Source organism: Xiphophorus couchianus, chromosome 6 (genome assembly GCF_001444195.1).
Source record: "Xiphophorus couchianus chromosome 6, X_couchianus-1.0, whole genome shotgun sequence".
NCBI lineage: Eukaryota > Metazoa > Chordata > Actinopteri > Cyprinodontiformes > Poeciliidae > Xiphophorus > Xiphophorus couchianus.
The window spans coordinates 24,042,221-24,060,988 of NC_040233.1; the positions used below are offsets into that span (position 1 = coordinate 24,042,221).

The following is an 18,768-nucleotide window of genomic DNA, read 5'->3' on the forward strand; positions in this document are numbered from 1 at the left end:
ATTTACTTCTTGCTAACTTTTGAAGAGCAACACAAATCTGTCATTGAATATTATGAATTACTAATTTAATATCTCAAAAAAACTATGATCAATTTTGAAAAAAAAACCCCCAAACTAAAATAAACTGTAAAACTACTTCAGTTAAAGTTGTTTAAAGCTTTCTGCATGGTGTTTGCATGTTCTCCTTGTGCATTTGTGGGTTCTCTCTGGATACTCTCACAGTCCACAAAATTGTTAGGTTATTTGGCTTCCTTAAACTGGCTTTGTGTGTGTGTGTGTATGTTTGTTTATCGTGTGTGTCTCCATGTTGCCCTGTGACGGACCAGCGACCTGTCCATGGTGTAGCCACCCGTCTCTCACTCAGGAACCGCTGCACATGGACACATGACTCTGATAAGGAACAAGCAGGTATCAATGAATAAACAATTATAATTAAATGTTAACACATTCTAAATGTATTACTGTGAAATTATGCTGCTGCATAACAGCTTTTAAAGGCTTTTTACACATCTTTAACAGGGGAACTAATAAATGTACAAGATGATGAAAGTGTGTAAATGTTTTAGGACTGAAGCAATTAATCAAATTAATTGTGATTAATCAGTTATTGAACTAATCGTCAGCTAACTAAATATATACTGCATTTAAGATGAAAAACCTTATTTGTCTGTAAATATGTTCTATCCAGAACTCAATTTGCCTTTTTAGCTTCACCTGGTTAAAAGTCTGTAAAAAATCTATTGAGCACCTTTTGCTATCCATTTATTAATCCAAAAAATAAACAGATTAATAAACAGCATGCTTTTAGCTGTACATACACCTTTTACTACAAATGATCAAGTGTTGATTGAAGGACTGCAATGTTATTGCAGCTATTCAATTATTATTTTTATTCAAAAAAGTAATTAAATTATTTGCATCTTTTAATGTATTTCAAATATTCGCTTAACTGGTTAAATTAAAAAATCTCCAAAGTTAGACAATTCTTTTATTTGATTAATCGATTAAAAGTCAAAAATAAATTACAAAAATAATTAGTTGTAACCCCAAAATGTTTTTCTTAATGAAAAAAACAGATGAATATTCAATCACAATAAAAGAATTAGTATTTGTCTTCAAATCCTAAGATGTCAATGGTATTGTAAAACAGTAGCTACAATATTCCTGTAATATGGAAACACAGTAAATTCTAGCTTTTATTGTCTTCTCTGTATTTGAATTAAAACATTTTAAGAAAGAGCCTCCTTGTGAGTTCGTTGATGAGTGCGCAGGTTACTTCTTTGGGAAAAACTCTTGCCACACATTTCACACGTGTACGGTTTCTCCCCGGTGTGAATTCGCTGGTGGATCTGCAGATGGCTGATGCGGTCGAAGCTTTTACCGCAGAAAGGGCAGATGTACCATTTCTCCTTGATGCGTCGACTCGCTGCAATTTTGTGAACCTCCAGCTCATTTAAAGCAAACAGACTCCTGTCGGGGTTGAAAGCTGACGTGTTTTTAGTTCGCCGTTGTTTTTCCAAAAAGAGCCCAACAGCTGTTTCTCTTTCTGCATGGTGTGATGTTTGCTGACTTGGCTGTGATTGGCTGAAAGTCAGGGGAGCGCTGGATTTACTTGAAGCACCTTGAATCGTCCTGCTGTCCCTCGCGAGCCGATCAGAATGAGGAGCCTCTGCCGAGTTATCGAAAATGTCCAGAGAGTTTTGAATAAGTAAGATTTCTGAGTCCAGATTGTGTGAAAGCTGGTTTGGTTCGAAGAAGCAGTCAGACGCATCCTCCGTATCGCTGTCTCCCACTGAAACAGACACCCAGTGTTGGGTCTCTTGTTCTGGTGCTGCTTCAGCACCTCGTTGGAGTCGTTCATGGTGACCCTCTATGCTGCTTATGGGATTCAAATCCCCTTCCTGCTCTACAATCTCAACGTCATCATCCTCTTCCAGCTTCACTACAGATTCCTCATCATCTCTATCTTTGGATTCACAGAGATCCGACTTACGTTGCTTTGCAGCAGTTTCATTGTCTTCCATCTGAACAGGTAGCAGTGCTTCATTATTCCCTGAAGAGTCTGCTTTATCCCGAAAGCTCTGATCTGAAGGCAGTGTCTGCACTGATTCTATTGAAAGCCCTGAAATAAAAACAAAAGAAAAACCCATTTTAATGAGAATGAAATGTAAAAGGGAGTCATCTCAGGAAGTTTAAGCAACAAAATGAATAATCTACAAATTAAATCAATTGTACCAGCAACCTGTTTATTATAAGAAAATTCATTATTATTATTTATCATGTGTAGAGCATGTGTTACACTGTTTCTCTGATGCATCTAAATAAATTCAATGCTAGTTTAATTTCAGTATTCCAAATCAAAACTGAAGTTTATTTCATTACAACAGAGTGATATATTTCAAGCATTTGTGCATGTTAAACTGAATGGCTTACAACTCATAAAAACTCAAAATTTGAATATTAGATAATTGCAACAAAATAAGAATTTGTAATGCAGAAATCTCAGTGATTTTTAATGTAAAATTCTAACTTCTTGATAAACTAAATTTTGGTGTTTTATCAGCTAAAAGCATCAAAAATAATTTCTTGAAATATGTTGTGCAGTGTGTGCAACGAACCAATGCATTAGTTTTACATGACTACTAAAATAAATTAGATTGCTTTAATTCATTGAGCTACAACTGCTCTTACCATGGTAGCAACAATATTCTCTAATTAAAATTCTATGTCATGCATACAGCTGCAATTGTGGAAAAATATTAGGGCTATTATAAAGATTTCTAACTTTAATCGAAGTATTTAGACGTTAAAGTGAGAATACTTAAGATTTTCCCAGTTTCCCATCCAGTGTTTTAGCTGCTGTTCCTACCTTCGCCGGCAGATGGCGGCAAATTATTTTGCTGCTCTCGCCTTGGTAAAGATGAGGACTTTGCTGCTTGAGAAAGAGCCGTTAAACGCTCGTTTTCCATTGATATAAGCTTTCTGTTCAGGGCTTTAATTTCGCTCTCTCTCCGAAGAAGCTCCACCTGAACCACAGCGAAACCCTCCTCCCACAGCTTGCTGATTTCCATAACGGCCGCTTTAGCCAGCATCTCCATTATGGAGGTTAGCTTGCTCTGGAAAGCCACACAGTTGTTGTTGTTGTTGCTGCTGCTGCTGTTAGCCATGTTGCTCCGGTTCGCTGGCTAAAGCAACGTCAGTAGGCTTTTACAGGACTTTTGTATGCCTCAACAAATCCAACAGCAGCAGAGGTTCTCACCTTAAAAGTTCACATTTACTGATTTGAAGCCAAACCATGGATGTGTAATACAATAGAAACAGGAAACGGCCATGATCACGTGATAAGGATATTCGGTGCTCTTGATTGGCTACAATTTCTGACCAGGAAAATATGACATTATGAAAGTCAATAGTGCTTCTCATGTTTGTCCACTAGGTGGGGCTGCATTTCCATGTTATTGAAAAGAAGGTTTTACAAAGTAAAATAAATAATTTTCAGGTATATCGTTTGTAGGCAAGTGTTTTAAACACACAAACAATGACCAGTTTTATTCAAATTCCAAATCCAAAATATTTTGTCAACCAAAAAGGAAAATTAAATGTTGCTTTAACTCATATTAAGTCAAATTCCACAAAGAGTTATTGTGGATGGTGTTAACATATGTAATGCATGCAGTATACTTGCAACCCCTGCGACAGACTGGCGACCTGTCCGGGGTGTACCCCGCCTCTCGCCCGGAACGTAGCTGGAGATAGGCACCAGCAACCCTCCCGACCCCATTAGGGACAAGGGTGAACAGAAAATGGATGGATGGATGGATACTTGCAACCTAATTACTGGTCTGGAAGGTCCCATCATGTTTTACTGCCATTTACCAAAGTTCACTCCTCTCTACTTTAGTGAAGACGTCAACTAATGGTTCTAAAAAAAACACTACTCGTCAATCAGTCTTTATTTATAGAGCACCTTTAATATGTACAATGTAAGTAGCAACAACGGGCATGATAATAGTAAAAACAATGAGTTTAACACGGCTAAACATAAAAAAGCAAAACCTGAAAAAAAATACAGCTACAGACTTTAATGGTTTTAATGGTAATAAGCTAGAAGAAGCAGACGTACCACATCTAAATATTGATTCTAATATTAAGATTAAAGTTAAAACTGTCTTCACAAATAACTAAAACTAACTAACTAGAAACGTTATTCTGCAATGTACATTGCATTGTTCCCTCCATCTATAACTATATAGATGGACGGAAAGCTGGAAAATATTCAACTAACAGTGTTTCTTTAATATTTTTAATCAAATTAACTCCAGCTATTTAAACCTTAACTAGCACATTTCCAACTTCAAACGCCACAAAGCAGCTCGCACGCTGATTGGCTGACAGACGTGCCCTTCCAAAGTGGGCGGAGTCAGAGCAGGGAGACGACGGAGCTGTCAAACACCGACAGTCGTTTGAAATATTATCAGAGGAGCGGATAACAAAACCGCAACACTTTACCAATGTGTAGATTAATTAACGACAGGAGCAGACTTTGTGTTAGAATTTGGTGTTTAACCGCTGGATAAAAGGACTTCTAAGCCGTCGTTGGGAGCAACTTGTTGTTAAGTGCGTGTTTCGCAGGCTCTCCCTCTCAGGCTAATGTGCGTTAGCTCTTCGCTCCAGTTTTGTTGACAAAACTAGCCCGTTCGCTGTCGTTGAGCTAGCTGCGGTGTTTCGGAGTTAGCTCGTCATTTTCTCAGAAATGTATCCGGGTACAGGCATGGAGCCCAGCCCGGACTGTTCCTGGAAACTCCTCCGTGAAATAAAACTAAGTGAGTAAAACTTTGAACACTAACAGGGGCAAACCTTAATAATGGCCACTGCCTCTGGTATTTGTTTACATTTTCCCTCCGGAGTTTGTATTATACATATAGCAAATTAACACAAGTCAATCTAGCGGTGTATGTATTTTACCACTTGTCTAATTGCTGTCATTTGCATCCAGGTAGTGACAGGGTTTTGCTACCCGCCCCATTGGTTTGTTCATTACTTGTAAGCCATTGAAGGTTGACTGTCTCTCCCTGTCAATCTTGTGTAAGTGCACACACTTACACACAGTGGATGTTTACCACAGTTGATTGCGGTCAGAAATCAGACTGCTTTGCTTTTTCGTTTTGCGTGACCTTGCTAAATGTTTTGCTATTGTTGATTCGTGTGTACAGAAGGAACATCTAAAAGATTATTTAAATGTTTAAAGTGCTTTGCAGAAATTGTATGAGAGGCAAAAACGCTCGTTTTAATGTATCTCATCCTTTTCAAACCAAATTCACTTGATTTATAAAGCACATTTAAAACAAGAAATTTGATTACAGTATTGTTCAGTAATAGAAAAATAAATGACTGATTGCAAAAAAGGCTCAAACAATAATAATGATAAGGAAACCTAGTGGGAATTTATGTATTTTAAGCAGTTTGTTTTCAAAGTTTGCACCGCTACTGACTAATCCTCAAAGTGTTTGGCATCCCTTTGCAGAAACAGCTGCCATGAAGTGTTGGGATAACTGTAAATGAATCTTTTACATCACTGTGGAGGAGTTCTGCCCCACTCTTAGTTGCAGAATTGTTTTGATTCGGCTACATTGAAGGGTTTTCAAGCATTAATGCGTGTTTAAGGTCATGCCTCATGTTCTCCATCAGATATAAGTACATACTTTGACTAGGACATTAAAACATTGTCTTTCTGAGGTGCAGGAGTGCAGAGCAGCCCCAGACCATCACACCACCACCACCACTGTTTTTCACAGGTCAATATGACCTTTTTCTGAAATTTTCTATATTGGTTTTATGTCACATTCATCAGGAAACACACCTTCATAAAAAAACTCACTTCTGACTCATTGGTCTACAAAACAGTTTCTTGAAAGGTCTTGGAGGTGATTAAGAAGGTTTTGGTAAAAGTCAGACCTGCCCTTGTGTAAGTTTGAACTTTTAGATGAATACCAATGAGTCTGCTAGTTATTGTTAAACCGTGAAGACTGACCTTGATAGAACTTGGTTAGGCATGCAGTTCTTTACATAAGTTAGTGTTGTTGGAGTAATTTTGTTTGCCCGGCCAGGCCACTTCTGGGGTGGTTCAATACTGTTCCATGTGTTTTCCATTTGTGGATAATGGCTCTCGCTGCACTTCACTGGATTCCCAAAGCCATACAAATGGTTTTGTCACCATTTCCTGACTGTCAATTGCTTTATTTTTGATTGGTTCTTGAATTTTAGTAGTTCTGGGCATGATGTGTTGCTATTTAAGATCCTTTAGCCTACTTTATGTTGTCGGATAGGTTCTGTCACTTCTTGATTCTCCAGGTCTGGCAGTAATAAAACCTGGTCAGAAAATGTTACTATGAAGGTGGGCATCTATTTTATGTACACTCTTAATGAATAAAATAATTTTAAACTCTGTTCTGTATTTACACTGCTCATTACCTTTGCTTGTTACTGCAAGTTGCTTGATGATTTGATACATTTAGGTTGGACAGAAAAACAAAAATCAGATGACATCATAGCACCGTAGCGGGAATCAAACTGGTCCCAAGAGGAACACCAGAATTAACAGCTGTACAGGAGGAAAAATCTTCCCAGTTTCATATTGACAACCAAGCTATTTCCTGAAACCTTACTGGAAATTTTTGGTAATTTAGAATTAAACTAGTTAAGTGTATACATCCCGAAATTTCAGAAGAAATAGCAGCTAGGAGATTGGCCTGCAGTTATTTAAATCTTTGCAGTGACATTAAACTATTTGCTGCAACCTCCACATCATAACATCACTTATCTTTTGATTTATTGATGACATGTCCCATTAGCCTGTAATCCACTAGGACACAACTGGATAGCTGTTCAGCGCCCTTCTCCAACCACTCCTACAGTATTCGGCCTGAGGCTGCTTTGGTGTTATGCCCCATCTGTTTTGAAGTAGTAACAGGCCACATTTTACACACAGAAAAAAAGCCAGACTTTTACATTTCCACCCTTTCCCACTCAGTGTCCCTTTAGTGTGGTATTCTAAATGCATACCATTGGAATACGAAGCCAGCAGGGTATAGTTTGGAAACAAATATAGTAATCAACATGGGTGGTTTTTGCCTATATTTGTATTTTATAACTTGAAACGTCATTGAGGGTTATTATAGATGTAAAACAAAATACACGTATGAGATGTATGAGCTTATTTTGCTTGTTTATTTCATTATATGAATTCCTCATCACTGGATCTTTGCCAGCATGAAAAATGCGAAAACTTTCTGTGATTCTTGCAGACTCTGTATTGCAGAGGTCTGTGGAGCTGCATACGGCTCTTCAGATCCTTATTGGTAGCTTTTAATAACTTGGTGGAAAATATTATAGAACTGAGCAGAGTTTGTGTACATAAAGCTAAAATAAGGCTGCGCTTAATAGCTCTTCAGGAAATATTTTGATAGAATTTGTACAACAGAATGGCACCAAAAGTTCAAGGAATACTTTTACTAAATTAGTGTTTTTGTTATTGGGCTGCAAATGGTGCTTGTTTTTCAATTTTTGGATCAATATGGAGCATTCATTCAAGAAATGCATCCGTTCTCTTCTTGTAAAAGTCTGATGTTATTCTTGGTTTTAAAAACTAAAATTTTGCTTTTTCAATTTCAATAGCGAGCTAATCAACTTTATAGAGTAATTATTTTTTGCACTTACATTTTTATAGGTCTAGAAAAATGTGTTTTTTTGTATGAGGAAAGCTAAATGACTCTCTGGATTATAAAAAGTTGCTGACTCCTGATCTAAACAGTTATTTATCCAAACAAAACATTTTATCTCTTATCTGTCTCTCAGTGAGTTTGTTTACTTGCAGATCGACAAAGCAGCTATTGACCTTAACATAAAAACTTCTGATCAGATGTTAACTTAAAGTTGCAGCGTCTTACAAATGTAAATGTATTCTAACCGTTCTAGCTTCTGCACAACAACACAACGCTTAGTTGAACTTATTACTTACTTACGCCTGGTTCACATAGCAAGATTTAAAAATTGTCAATTGATTTTCTAAACCTGAGAAAACCCCACATATGGCGATTTAAAAAATCATAAATATAACAGGTTTGGTCCTACAGAATGTGGTGTACAGACAACATGCCACACACAGACAGACTTCACTCACCAACATTAACATGTCAGATGGAAAATCCTGCAAAACCTCTCGAGCGCAAACGAGAGGTTAGAGTAAATAAACATGGCAGACGCGGAAGAAGCAACGATGACTGTGGACTATTTTAAACGGAGAAAAAACAAGACAAAAAGACAGCGCTAACGTTTAGTGTGTCGTTTGAGCAGTCCGAATGGACCAGATCACTCTGACCACACCAGGTACGGCAGGAATATCTCCTGAAATGATCTTTAGAGACATCACAATAACCAGAACGTCTTTCAGATTGCCAAAAAGGGAAGAGCGGGTCAAAAATCATCATAATTATCTTGCCCTTATTTAAGGGTACTGGAGTAAATGTTGCTGAACACAAATGCACACTTTTCAGATTTGTAGTTGCAAAAATTAAGACAAGTTTCAGTTTATCACTTTACATGTGCTGACAGCTATCACATATATGTTTCTTTCTATTAGTCTGCCAAATGAAATCCCAGTAAAATACTTTGAAGTTTGTAGTTTCTAGGAAGCCACTGTACATAAAACATACTGCAGGATGATCCAATTAGTGGTTCTTTTGGCCCATAAACTGTCGTTCTACATTTATATATCTGTCAGAGCTTTACTTCAACGTCTTGTTGCTCTCAGCCGCCCCTGCTCTGCAGTAATTCTGCTGGAGCTGAAGACGGCACACTGAGGTTAGTGTTTTGTAAGATGCTGCACAAAAATCTGGTCTGCAAAACAGCATGATGGAAACTCTAAATAGCACCAGCATTCTATGCATAGCTTAATTGGATTGTTGCTCTATTTATATGCGACCTGATTATGGTAACAAAAGGGCTGCTTGCATGTCAGTTTCTTTTGCAAGATTATTTGAAGATTCAATTCAGTTTAGTTTAGCCACACAGTTTGAATTTCCAGTGTTTATTAAGGGGTTACTTTTAAAAAGCAAAGGTAATATATTGCCTCAAAACTGAAGTAATCCTTATTTAAGGATATTTTTTTACCTTCTACAGCAGGCATAAGATGGTATGAGATTCTGACCAAACTGTACTTTTGTAGTAGAAATACCACATCTTCTCAGTATTATTGTATTTAAACAGTGGTGTCCCTATGAGGGGGGCAGAAGGGGCCATTTCTCACTCTTGAAAAATGCGTTCCATCCTACTTCCCTGCCCTGAAAATTATGTTCATTTTATAGAAAGGCATACAACTTCATCATCTTCAATGAAGACATAAATGTAAAACCCAATAAATAAATAAATCAATAAATAATAATAACAACAAAAATTCTTATTTCATTACTTTGGCTGAATCATGATAAACTGCCTCATTAGCAAAACTGCTACACTGCTTTCATAGACCTAAGCTTTTTTGTCAAAGGTAGCAAACATCTCATTCACATTTAGCTCTTTAACTTTTAGTTAATTAGAAGAGTTTAAAACGGGCTGAGGAGTGGCAGACAGCTCTGTGTGTGGGAGCCGAGAACAGAAGAAAGAACAGATAGAAGAAACAGAAAGTTATGCCTTTATTTCTCACTATCTTTAAAACCACAAAATAAAATCGGAATTTTTTTTATATAATCCCTGGTGCTTTAAGTGTTATGTTTAAGTTATAATAACACCCAGATATTCATTTCTATCTACTTGTTGGTTCTCAGTCATCCAGGACATGTCAAAACTAAAAAAACCTTAAAATTAAAGCAACTTAAGTTATAATTTAAAGAGGCCATACCTTGTATTGGGAGCCATTTCAATAAATCAGTGTTTATGAGGAATTTTATTAAGAGGAGTTACTCATTAAAGCTTTTTTATTTAGAACCTTACATTTTTGTAAAGGTGTAGCAGAGATTAGATCAGTGAGACTGAACAAAACTTGCATAGAAGCAACATTTGAATTTTTGTTTTATTTCTCAATAGTTTGTTGATATGCATTACTAGTCAGTTTTGGTCCTGGAGCTTAAATATATTGCATTACATTTCACTGTAACTTTGCCGACCCCCCAAAATTGCACTTAAGAAATGTTCCTGTTTATGGTCCCCCCCAATAATGAGATGGGATTCACGCCCTTGAACAGCGTGACGCTTTAAAAGATTAATTGGCTGCATCCCAAAGGATGATGCTGTCACCACCATGTTTTGTCTTTTATTTTTTACACCATAACTGTCATATGTTTTTCTTTTCTTTGTAATCTTTGTAAAAAATGCAGACATTTTTTTTTCCTGTCAACAAGGGAAAAGTCCAGTGTCCTTCTCTTGGCACAGAAACGGGGACAACAACAAGAGGAAAACTCTATTTATTCCATCTCATTATAATGATTTTAAACTGTAGCTACAATATGATGGTAAATTTCATTGGTTTGTAAGTTTTAGAAACTTGAATAACGTGATGCTGATAGTGTTTCCAAGCCTAAGCTGCAGTTAATAAGCAGTGATGGGTGAATTTGCAGGAATCAACAATCAGACTTGTGCTCATGTTTGGTAAGAAAGGGTAGAGCACTTGATGAAGGGGTGTGAAAACAAAATCTCTTACTGGCTGCTGCTCACTGTTATGAATAACGAGTGAGCTAATGTTCTACTTGCTGACCTATTCTCGTCGATTCGCTCACTTCCTCACTAAAAGTGTCTTTGCTTTTGCGTTTGGATTGAAGCCTTTTGGAAAATAGGCAGGGAAGTTCATGCCTGGTGCTTTGGGCTTGTGTTTGTCTTGGCACAGGCCAAAAAATTTAGTTTTTTCTGCTGTACCATATTAACAAGGCATAAAATGAAGTGTCATTGATAAAATAAATACTTAAAAAATAGAAAGAGGAGGTTGAAAATCCTTTTTAGGGCATGACTGGGACAGAAATGGGTCTCTCAAGCCATCCAGCTGGTCTGCAGCAACAATCCTAGTTTGTATATTTCTGTTGTTCTAATCTTTATAAAACTCACTTAAGTTTTTACATGTATTCATTCTTATATCATTAAGCTGAATCCGTTATATTTTCCTCCTTTTCTTTTACTTCACACTAACTATTTTGCAACAAGGTTAAACTTTACATGATTGCTTACCTTTTCTAAATTAAGAAGATAAGCCACTGAGTAGTAAGCCAACTGTGCCTCAGGTTTTAAATATCATTGCACATCAGCTTTATGTGACACAAGTTGACAAAGTTGCACAAGTTAATTGAAATGTGTTCAAAAATGGTCTTTGACTTAAATGCTCTATTTATATTTTTACGTTGAAAGTTATGATACAATCTAACTTTTTTATACTAAAGGTCAGTTTTAACATGTCTAAAGGAAAGATTAATATAGATTAGAGATGCACCTGGGTTTTCTGTTTCGTTTCCCTTTGAGTTCTGACATAGTAAATGGAAATTTTACCAATTCAGTTTTATTTGTTCAGTTTTACTTTTCTAAGGAATGTTAAAAATAAAAGTGATGCAAGTCACTTGGTAGAGACAGCAGTTGTCACAGCATATATTTTATTAAACAGTTAATATAAAACATCTGTTTGAACATTAAACAGTTTGTTATACACTAACATAATATTATGTGACTATCTTATATTAACTCTACATTAATGTAAAACTGATGTATTTCACAGCAGTCATGGTATTTGTGGAAAAGGTTTGCTGCATTAAAGAGTAAATCTTCCTCTTTCTTATGGTTCTCTAAGATTATGAAAGCTACATTGTTTACACTGAGAATAAAACAGTGCTGTAGCCACAGGCTTCCCTTCCTGCTCCTCTCTGTACCCTGCTGACTTTGTTTTGGCTGGCAGAACGGTCCAAAACTTGAGCTATTCCCCAGCTTATCTCCCGTAATTGAACAATCGGCCCCTTTAGCAAACCATTACGTTTGTTTTATTAATCCAGAGATCTGTCTCAGTCTGCAGAAGTTGTTTCTATTGCCTTCATTGTAGCATTACTTGCATGTATGTGATCCTATAAGCAGTTACCTTTTTGAACAATAAATCTCACAAAGCACTAATTCTTTCATATTTATCTTTTTTTTCCCCCCCAGCTCTTCAAGGATTGTCGAGCATGTGAAGATCTTGTCGTTTTGGACAATTCATGCACAAGCAGTGAGAAACTGGACCGGTTGGTAACCATAAAGGGCATGAAAACAGGGACATCCAAAGTAAAATAAGAAAAAAAGTAAAACCTGAAGTCTATGTGTGTGATATATCTCCTACCACAACTCAAACTGAACACTCACCATGCTGCCGTGAAACCCTCGGCACCGTTAAGACACTCTATTCCTCTTGTCATGTGGGTACATTACAGAAAAAGGCCCATATTACCCTCACTGGTATCAGCTTCTTTTACATCGCCATGGACCGGAACAAACGCAACTCTATTGCTGGGTTTCCAACATGGCCGGAACGCCTCCAGGAGGACAGGGATGGGACCGGAGGCGTAGGAAACTGCGAGATGGGCCAGCCCTCACAGGTCAGTTCTTACACCTTTTGGTACTTAATGAATGTAGTGGATGCTGTTGAGGCTAATTTGTGATACAAAGGCCAAGGATCTTATCAGTTTCCATTCACAAAAGTTGAATCTATACAGTAGGGGAGTCAAAATCATTTTCATTTTGGGTCATATCAAGTTTATGAATGTTCCCAAAGTTCTGGTTGTGTTGATAAAACCCGTTAACAAGCTGTTAAAATATTAATTACATACTTCTTAAAATTAAATAACACTAAACATTTTTTCATATTGATGATTGGAATTGTTTTCATTATTTCACAGATTCTGTGGTGCTAAATTAGAAAATATTTGCAAGGAATTTTGCAGTATTTGAGCTTATGTATGTTGATAAATATAACTTTTCTTCACTAGCCATGTTGATTACGGACTATAACTTGAGATCAAGTAAGGCTGAGGCAACAGTGGAGTAGAAGTTAGAAATACTGCCATTGGTTACCATGGTTACCCACCATTGTCATGCTGTTTTAACATTTGCTAGCATGTTGACGGCGTACTACAACTATTTGCCACACCGTGATAAAACAAATCATGCTACCAAGTTGACATTAGTGAATGGGAGACGCCTAAATTTCTCAAGCATGTTTCATGCAGGGGAGTTAATAAATGACGAGAAAACCATGGAAACGGATGGAAAATAAACATGTAGCTGCGGTCATCCAGGCAGGTAGCAAACTCAGTCATCAGAAATCAAAAGTTCAGGAGGCAGTGTTAAAAATAAAACCTCCGTCAGTGGCACCGAGCGAAGAGAGATGATTTGGCTGCGAGTTGTAAATAATTTTATTAGCCTAATTGAAAATAGTTTAAATAGTTAATATTCTTGGGGTTTTTTCTGCAGGCGACATGCACGGTATAGTGGGTGCTGACGCAGTGTGACGTCGATCGATAATCTCTCTATTGAATATTGAATAGAAAAAAAGGAGAAGTGCAATTATTGTGTATGAATTCTATGAGGTTTTGTGTAACTGCACTTCGGAGGCTGAAATTGGATCAATATTTAATATATTCAATATTAAAGGTTCCAACCCTGAGCCTTCATGTGGCGTTTTACTCTCTCCGCAACGACTCTTAATTACTTGGAGCAAGCATGAAATAAAAATGAGTAATCTTTTGAAGTTCTCTTACTGTTTTTATGTGATGATAACATACAGTTTCACAAAGTATATGTATATATTTTTTATTTGTTTAGTCCTTTTAATGAGTTTTTTTTGAAGTGGGTGAACTGCTTTTCTTCATTTTTCATAATATGGAAAAGGCTCAGTTTGCATAATCTTACTCAAGAGAGAGCGTTTTATTGCTCTTCTTGTAAAGGTTGGATGAAAACCTAAAAAAAGAACCAGATTGGTTCTTTAATTTTGTAGTAAAAGTAAATAATAGGGCTGGTCTGTATTAGAAAGCCATTCAGTGGCTATATTATTGGTAAAATTTACCGCAGTGATATAAAATCCACATTTTCTTACGGCTCTTTTTAAAAAATTTGTTTTTAACTGTGCTTCCAGCACTCTGTGAACTTCAGCCTCTTGAACACAGTCCTTTTCTGCAGGAAGTCTCCATTCAACAGGCCGAATTTCTTAAACCCCCGACAATTTTTATACATTGGCAAGACATATTGTGAAGCTCAAATATATGTTTATAAAGCTATACATGCAAGACTGGAAATTCTTACTTATTAACTACTTAACCTAGGCAATTAATTTTGATTACATACATTTTAGCGTGTTAAAAATTTTAATGCAACTGATCACTTTTTTGCATTCTTTACACACAAAGTTTTCGGCTGGAACTTTGTATTTGCGTGTTTCTGTTGCACCTGTAAATCTGGCACACAACAATATCCGCAAACAGACGACAAAACTGCTTCTCTGGGCCCAAGGGAGTTCATGTTTGCTTCAAAAAAATAATCTGATCGGTTTCTAGAAAATACTATTTTGTTTAAGTTGTGCTAAAAGGAGTTAGTCTAGCAGCGAAGCTATTCAAGGCTAAAATAGCATCTCAGTGCGAGGCTAATAGACGAGTCGGCATCCACATAAAGAAGTATTTTTTTCAAAAAGTTGCATGAATGATCAGAGGTTCCTGAAACACTTGAAAGGGTGTTATAGCACTTTGCACCAATCTGATGGTTGAAAAACAAACAAAAAATCAATAAATATCTTTGCTGATGAGCTAAGATGTCTATTTATATAATAATTTAGCCGGAAATTTTTTTTTTCTCGAATTGAAAGTGTTGACTTTTGTCAGTATTTTCTTTTTGATTTAAATGCAATTAAGCAATTACTGACCCTGCAAGTAATTCACCACTATTTATGAGTATTTATTTTATCAATGAGTCAAGTAGGTTTTTCGGTTCTAGACTGTCCTTTATTTAATAGGACCCAGGGCAAAAGACAACTTTTTGAATTGTAAAGGTTGTTATTGATGGGAAACATCCCGTAGCGATTTGTGCTTTTGACAGCAAACATCCAAAATGAACAATTAGAGATTCTAATCCATTGGTTAAACAATTTATTTATGGATTTTTGCAGATTTTGATCTGCAAAAACACAAAAATATGCTTTAGAATAGAAATATTGCACCTCAGTGGGAGAATACAAGTGTACCAGCAGTAAATTTAAAGGTAAAATATGAATAAAATGATAATAAGAGACTGTATAGTATCAGTTAAATTGAAAACTGTGTTAAATAGGCTCCAGTGTGTGCATCTCCCTTCTAACTTTCTCCATCTTTTACCATTTATTTTCAAGTTTTTGAGTTTATCATCAAGCAAGAGGCTGTAAATAACCAGGAAAGTTTGGGATTTGGAGCATGAATATTATGTCACTTTTTTCACCTGTTTGTTGTTCTTTCATCCAGGTGGGCAGGGTGTGTCCGTCCTCCTACAGAGCCCTTATCAGTGCCTTCTCCTGCCTGACACGCCTTGATGACTTCAGCTGCGAGTGGATTGGCTCTGGGTTTTTCTCTGAAGTTTTCAAGGTGGGTGGAGAGCGGAAATTACCTCCCTGTTTATCCTCCCTGAAGTATTTTTTTATGCTGAACCTTTAGATCCTTTGGATTTTCTTCTCATGTCCTCTCATTTTTGATTTCACACATCATCACCCAATTAGGAAAATTACAGAAGCGATAATAGGTCTTTCATGACTTTTCTATGACTCATTATGTTCTTAAGGTTAGAATATCATATGAGGAAAATGTTGTGAGCAATTATCGTTTTTATTTTGATGGAAATGTTGAACTGAAGGTATTTTTAAATTTGATTTGACTCTGTTGACCCTTAGTGAGTTGAACACTTTGTGTTATCTTCAGTATCTTTGACGTTTTGAGGTCAAGTTGAACATCACTTAAACCCCCCTTACCAGGCGTGTCACTTCAGGTCACACAAGCACTTTCACAACTACAAATCTGACGTTTTACAAAATACTGTCATCTATCAGTATTTGCCGCTTGCTGAATTATTGAAAGCCTGTCTGAGTGAAAATTTATAAGAATAATTTTGGTTTAGATAAAGTGTAATGGCTGCTAGTCTTTAGAATAAAGCAGAGTTTTAAAATTGCACTTAATTTTGATTTTGTTGTCATTTTCTGATGTAAATCAATTTTTTTGACATTTTCTCAGGCTTGTTTTTCACACTTTTATTGCCCTCTACAATATTTGCTATTCTTGACAAAGATGATATTAATATATTAAAACAAATTCTACTTTTGCTGTTGTAGCAAAATCTCACTCTGGAACATTTTTCAAAAATCCAACCTTTTGATTTGAGATAAATTTGGAAATAATTGTTTTGAACAAAATCATCATTGGCATCTGGACACAGAGGCCCATTTCACTTGGCCTCTCTTCAAAATGCGAAAGACAGCAACACACGCCATTAAAGTAAGGCAATCGTGTTCAAAAGTTAGGTAATGGCTCCTCTTGAACAATAGCTAATTTACGTGTTTATATTTAAAGCAGTCGTTTAAGACATGGGTGTCAATCTTATCAAGATCACAAATATCTTGGAGCAGAATATATTGATAAAATAATACATTTACAAACTGGTAAAATGTTGTCTGCATTTGATGAGTTCTTTTTAAAATTTAATAATATTGAACATCTTTTCACATAAATATAATTTGGCAGCATACATATAAAACTGTTATCATGAAGGTTTTATTTTTGAGTCCCACTAAAGTCTAGATGGGCAGATTTGGCCCCTGGGCCTTGAGTTTGACACATGTATTTTCAGGGCTTCTATACAAACTACGATTGTAAACAGCATAATGGCGAAGCATTGTTGTGATGTCATGCTCATTGGGGGAATGTTGAAAAGAGTAGGAGATTCTTAAAGGGACAGAGGCCCAATTTTAAGGCGTTAAATTGCAAAGTCAAATTTGTTTTTAGTTATGTTTGATATATACAGCATTTTAAAAACAACTGAAGGTAACATAGTTGCTTCATTTTGCTGCAAAATGGCACCGTGTACATAATACCTCCTTTAGTATTGGATTCCCCCTTACTGAGTCTAATAAAAGTAAATCTGGAGGTGTTTAAAAAAGCACCTCCAGGTGTTTATTAAAACCAATTCTGAGAAATTTAATAGGAACAGATGTCGTTGTGGCTGGATTTTACTCTCATTCGTAGTGTGAGACATTTATGACCTAACATTTCACCTTCTTCTCTTTGTAAGGTGAAACACCCTCATGATTCCACTAAATATAGGTACCACCTCAGTCTAGTGGGAAATTCCTGTGACTAATGGTCTTATTACTGCAAGAAAAGAATCTGCATACTGACAAGAAAGCAAATGGGAATAAAGATGAACACATTGTGCTGTTGAAATGCTTACACTCAAAGGAGAGTGATATGTATGGAAAAATGGGGCAAATAATGAGGATGAAAGTTGGAGCTAAGAGAGAAGCGGAAACACAGAAGAGAAAAACCTCTGATGTTAGAGAGTTAAGGTGAGGGAGACGAAAGAGGGGGTTTTAGATGAGGTTTTAGGTGTCCAGCGAGTACAAAGGAAGGCATAGACGGAGATGAAGAGGAGTTTGTGGGGAAGAGGTTGGTCGGATCTTGGATTCAGTAGGGTGGAAAAAATTAGAGGGGCGGGTTTGGAGGGGATGGACAAAGGGGTTAAGTTTTCCACTTGAAAGGAGAGCCGACAGAGGTGGAGGGAGACTTCAGAGGAAGATGGGAAAGAAAATATTACTACTCCTGCTACTACTATTGCAGGGAATGATTAGGATGATTAGGGCATCATGGTTTGTTTGAAGCCACAGAGCGGAGAAGAAGAGGGGAAACAGGGAGGAGGGGGATGTGAAGAGCGAGAAACGGGGGGTCGGAGGAGGATAGACAGATATGGGGGAGAAGGCCTTCAGAGGAGTGGCCATCTGTTGTTTCTGCTGCCCTGTGGTGGAGACTGTCGCCTCTTATAGCCAAGCCCCCTCCTTTGAACTTGAACAGAGAGATTTTTGTCTGTGGATGAGACCCAGAAAGAGAGAGAGAGGAAAACGGGTACAGGAATCTCTGATTATAAGAATCTAAATCCATGATCCTATTACGATGGCGTACTAGGGCCGTTGTAGACAGAAAAAAAGTAAATCTCCACCCAAAAATTGTTCTTTGAAAAAAAAGGGGAATTTCTGTATTTGAACGGTCGAAAATTTACTACAAAAAATAGAAACATTTTGCAATTAATCTCAAAAATTTCTGTTTCAAAAGTTGCACATTTTCAACTTTCAACACTGAAAATTTCTAAAAGTCAGAAATTTCCTAGAAAATACTCAGAAATGTTGACATTAATCTAATTTTCTAAATTAAAACTTAGAAATTTCTGAGTTTCAAAAGTAAATTTTTTTATATACCTTTAAAAATGTAAATATTTTAGACAATGTTTGACTTTTCAAACTCTAATAATATTAATACCAAATTTCTTTTTCTTTTTTTCTAGCAAAGTTCTAAGATATTAATTTCAAATTTTGATTTTTTTTCTAGCAGATGTTTGACCTTTCAGACTCAGGAATGCCTTTGTTATTTCTACCAAATTTCTGAGACGAATCTCATAATTTCAGATTTTTTTTCTAGCAAATTTTTGACTTTTCAAACTCATACATTCGTTTTTGTCCATCTGCAGTAGCCCTAATGCACTGTCATATCCTGT

At 36.5% G+C, this 18,768-nt stretch overlaps 2 protein-coding genes across 3 annotated transcripts in view; one reads left to right on the forward strand and one right to left on the reverse strand.

Moving 5' to 3' along the window:
- Positions 1-1,170: 1,170 nt before the first annotated feature.
- Positions 1,171-3,349, reverse strand: LOC114145842 (zinc finger protein 235). Its single transcript, XM_028019488.1, has 2 exons — positions 2,870-3,349; positions 1,171-2,122 (listed from the first exon to the last, which is right to left on the reverse strand). Exons 1-2 carry the CDS (start codon positions 3,165-3,167, stop codon positions 1,230-1,232), a joined length of 1,191 nt encoding a protein of 396 aa, XP_027875289.1. The 5' UTR covers positions 3,168-3,349; the 3' UTR covers positions 1,171-1,229.
- Positions 3,350-4,398: 1,049 nt separating this feature from the next.
- The window catches only part of tesk2 (testis associated actin remodelling kinase 2), a 40,167-nt gene continuing 25,797 nt past the window's right edge, over positions 4,399-18,768 (forward strand). The window contains exons 1-3 of one of the 2 annotated variants that reach the window (XM_028020945.1): positions 4,399-4,823; positions 12,169-12,596; positions 15,483-15,602. In XM_028020945.1, the coding sequence (XP_027876746.1) occupies positions 12,480-12,596; positions 15,483-15,602 (237 nt within the window). In that variant the 5' untranslated portion in view covers positions 4,399-4,823; positions 12,169-12,479. Of the gene's footprint in view, positions 4,824-6,375; positions 6,395-12,168; positions 12,597-15,482; positions 15,603-18,768 lie in introns of those variants that run through there. The other variant, XM_028020946.1, reaches the window with a different exon arrangement.

Bases quoted from the DNA above. Each gene is read 5' to 3' on its own strand.
- LOC114145842 (XM_028019488.1), bottom strand. From the start codon at position 3,167: ATGGCTAACAGCAGCAGCAGCAACAACAACAACAACTGTGTGGCTTTC. The intron at 2,123-2,869 runs GTAGGAACAGCA...TTTTTATTTCAG, and splicing joins GCCGCCATCTGCCGGCGAAG to GGCTTTCAATAGAATCAGTG.